This window comes from Toxoplasma gondii, chromosome VIII (genome assembly GCF_000006565.2).
Source record: "Toxoplasma gondii ME49 chromosome VIII, whole genome shotgun sequence".
Classification (NCBI taxonomy): domain Eukaryota; phylum Apicomplexa; class Conoidasida; order Eucoccidiorida; family Sarcocystidae; genus Toxoplasma; species Toxoplasma gondii.
Genome location: NC_031476.1, coordinates 627,252 through 629,576, shown reverse-complemented (window position 1 = coordinate 629,576; position 2,325 = coordinate 627,252). Strand labels below are relative to the sequence as shown.

Below are 2,325 nucleotides of genomic sequence, written 5' to 3'. Positions count from 1 at the left end.
AACGAGCGATACGGACACTGCACGACATACCCATTCGGACTTTGTTAATGGCTAGTCCAGTGCTTACGCAACAGTGACACATACACGATCAGAGGGGGAACCATGCGGCGCGTCAATTCATCTCGACAGGGATACCTCCTGCGCACAAATAGTTTTTTCCCTACAGTTACATGCGTAACACGCACGTAGATACACATACACAGGCGTGTAAACGATTGACTTGGAGTCGGCCACGACTGTGCTGATCAGAACCTGAACGACCGCATACACAGATTCACGGCATGCGGCTCCGAAAAAAGATACCTCCGTAAACAACTTTGTTCCACACAGATATATACAGGGTTGAAAATTCGCAGGCCGGTGCGATGCGTATAGCGGCGCTGAGAAGAAAATCCAGCAGTCATTCCCCACAAACGCTTGTAAGCACGACATATATATCGAATCCTCTCTGAATCTTCTGTTGTCTTCTTATAAGCGAGATTACAAGACTATCCTCAAAAGAGGAGAAACGGAGGCGTGCACAGGAGCAACTCCTGTACGGTTGCTTCCAGCTACTCCTCAACTTCGCGGCAGATGAGCGGTACGTCTTGGAAGGTTGGTTTTCCTGACATTCATTATGTGATTTTCCTCTGTAGAGCCACAATTTTCCTTTTCGAACCGTCCTAAGCAGTGAACAGAAGGAGTTAACTGAGATGCCGGAAATCAAGTGGTGCCGCTGGCGGACTCTTTTGAGGATGCCCTCTCGTGAGAGTCTGCCGTCGGCAGTAGTTCTGGTCTGCAGCACAGTCAACTGTTGTCTTATTTCCTCATCAATCCCGGACCAGTTACGCCACCCAAGCACTGCAACCAGGCTGACTGAATGATTTGTTCCGAAGGAAGTTTGAAAGAAATGCAAAGACATATATCGTCCTTCTGCACTGTGATCTTTCGGTAAATGTAGCGCCTGTTCACCTGCGTACGCGAGAGGATGCAATCGAGGAACTCAGTGCCAGATCACAATTTTCCTCAGTTAGAATAAGTCGGGAGGGACCGAAGCAGTCCTTCTTAGTTTAGACTTCTCAGTTTCCTAGATGGTACATGCTATTCGTTTTATTATTCTCCTAGGGTGGAGCAGAAAATGGTCAAGCGGGGGATCATACCGCTGCTTGTGGATTCGCTGAACCGGAAGCAACGCGACCTCGTGCATGTTTGTATCTCCTTCCTCTGGAAGCTTAGCGTTATGAATAAGAACAAGGACGAAATTGTCAAATGCGGTGAGTGGACCTCTGCCTCACTAGATCCAGGAGGTCCTAGCTCTCGTGGATAACTCCACATACCACGCCGACAGAAAAAAGAAAGTCATAGTGCACCGTTCCACCCGGGGAAGTTCCTCCTAGCCGAAGTGCAGTCACGTAGATTCTTTCAGTAATGTTCAAGTGCGACTCTGAGCAGATTCAAGGAACGATGACCAGCTCTCACCGGCTGCGCTGGCATGACCTTTTGTAGTGACGTTGTCTTGCTTCGAGTCCTCCGGGTGCGCTTCACAAAGTAAGGTGTACCACTGTGAACTGTCTGGTGAGACATTAGGGTTTCTATCGAAGGCGACACACCTTCTTCAGACGTTCTTGGAAAAAACCAGTTGTACGGCACCCACGATTACGGTCCTTCTCAAGACACTTTACAACTTGAGCTTCGACCCAGCAATCGCCGCCGATATGGTGGACTGCGGCATCTTATCTCGCGTGGCAGACCTGGTGGCGATTCCAGCTGTGAGGCCGGTGAGTGACCCGAGACTGAACTCTTGTCAACCACAGTATACGCCCGTGTCATGCTCATTAAGGACTGATTTCCTGGAGCGAAACACGACTACGCCGATCTTGAGCGGAGGCGTTCAACATACCGTGACCTGTTCCTCTGCTTTGTTCCAGAACTGCGGCTCAATCGTCTTTTCACGCTTTCCAGGCTGCAATACGCGTCCTCTACCAGCTAACAATTGAAGCTCGAGGAAGCTCGCTGCTCACGTTCCACAAGTCCGGCATCCCACTGTTGCTGGACATCGCCGCCGCAACGCCAAAGGACGCCTGCATAAACGAGTGAGGAGCTCCACCGACATCTCCTGGATATGTAAATGTTTAGATATCTCCGTAGATGATTTCTGCTTGCATTCGCCGTTAATGAGGAATTCACAGACTACTCTTACCCATTTCCAACTCCACACAAACCTCTCTTACAGCTTGAAGATGCCTCCGGATTCTTCCGGTGACAGACAAGAGAATTTCTATTTTGCCTCCTGTGGTTTTCTCTGGCGACTACACATGCCCACAGTAGAATGTAATTGATGTATAC

The 2,325-nt window shown here is 49.4% G+C and overlaps 1 protein-coding gene across 1 annotated transcript; it reads left to right on the top strand.

Annotated features, from left to right (window-relative positions):
- Nucleotides 1–1,117: 1,117 nt before the first annotated feature.
- Nucleotides 1,118–2,076, top strand: TGME49_230135 (Kinesin-associated protein; the record flags this gene model as incomplete). The annotated part of the gene is made up of 3 exons (XM_018780248.1): nt 1,118–1,253; nt 1,567–1,757; nt 1,942–2,076. 3 exons carry the CDS (start codon nt 1,118–1,120, stop codon nt 2,074–2,076), a joined length of 462 nt encoding a protein of 153 aa, XP_018636894.1.
- Nucleotides 2,077–2,325: the final 249 nt, after the last annotated feature.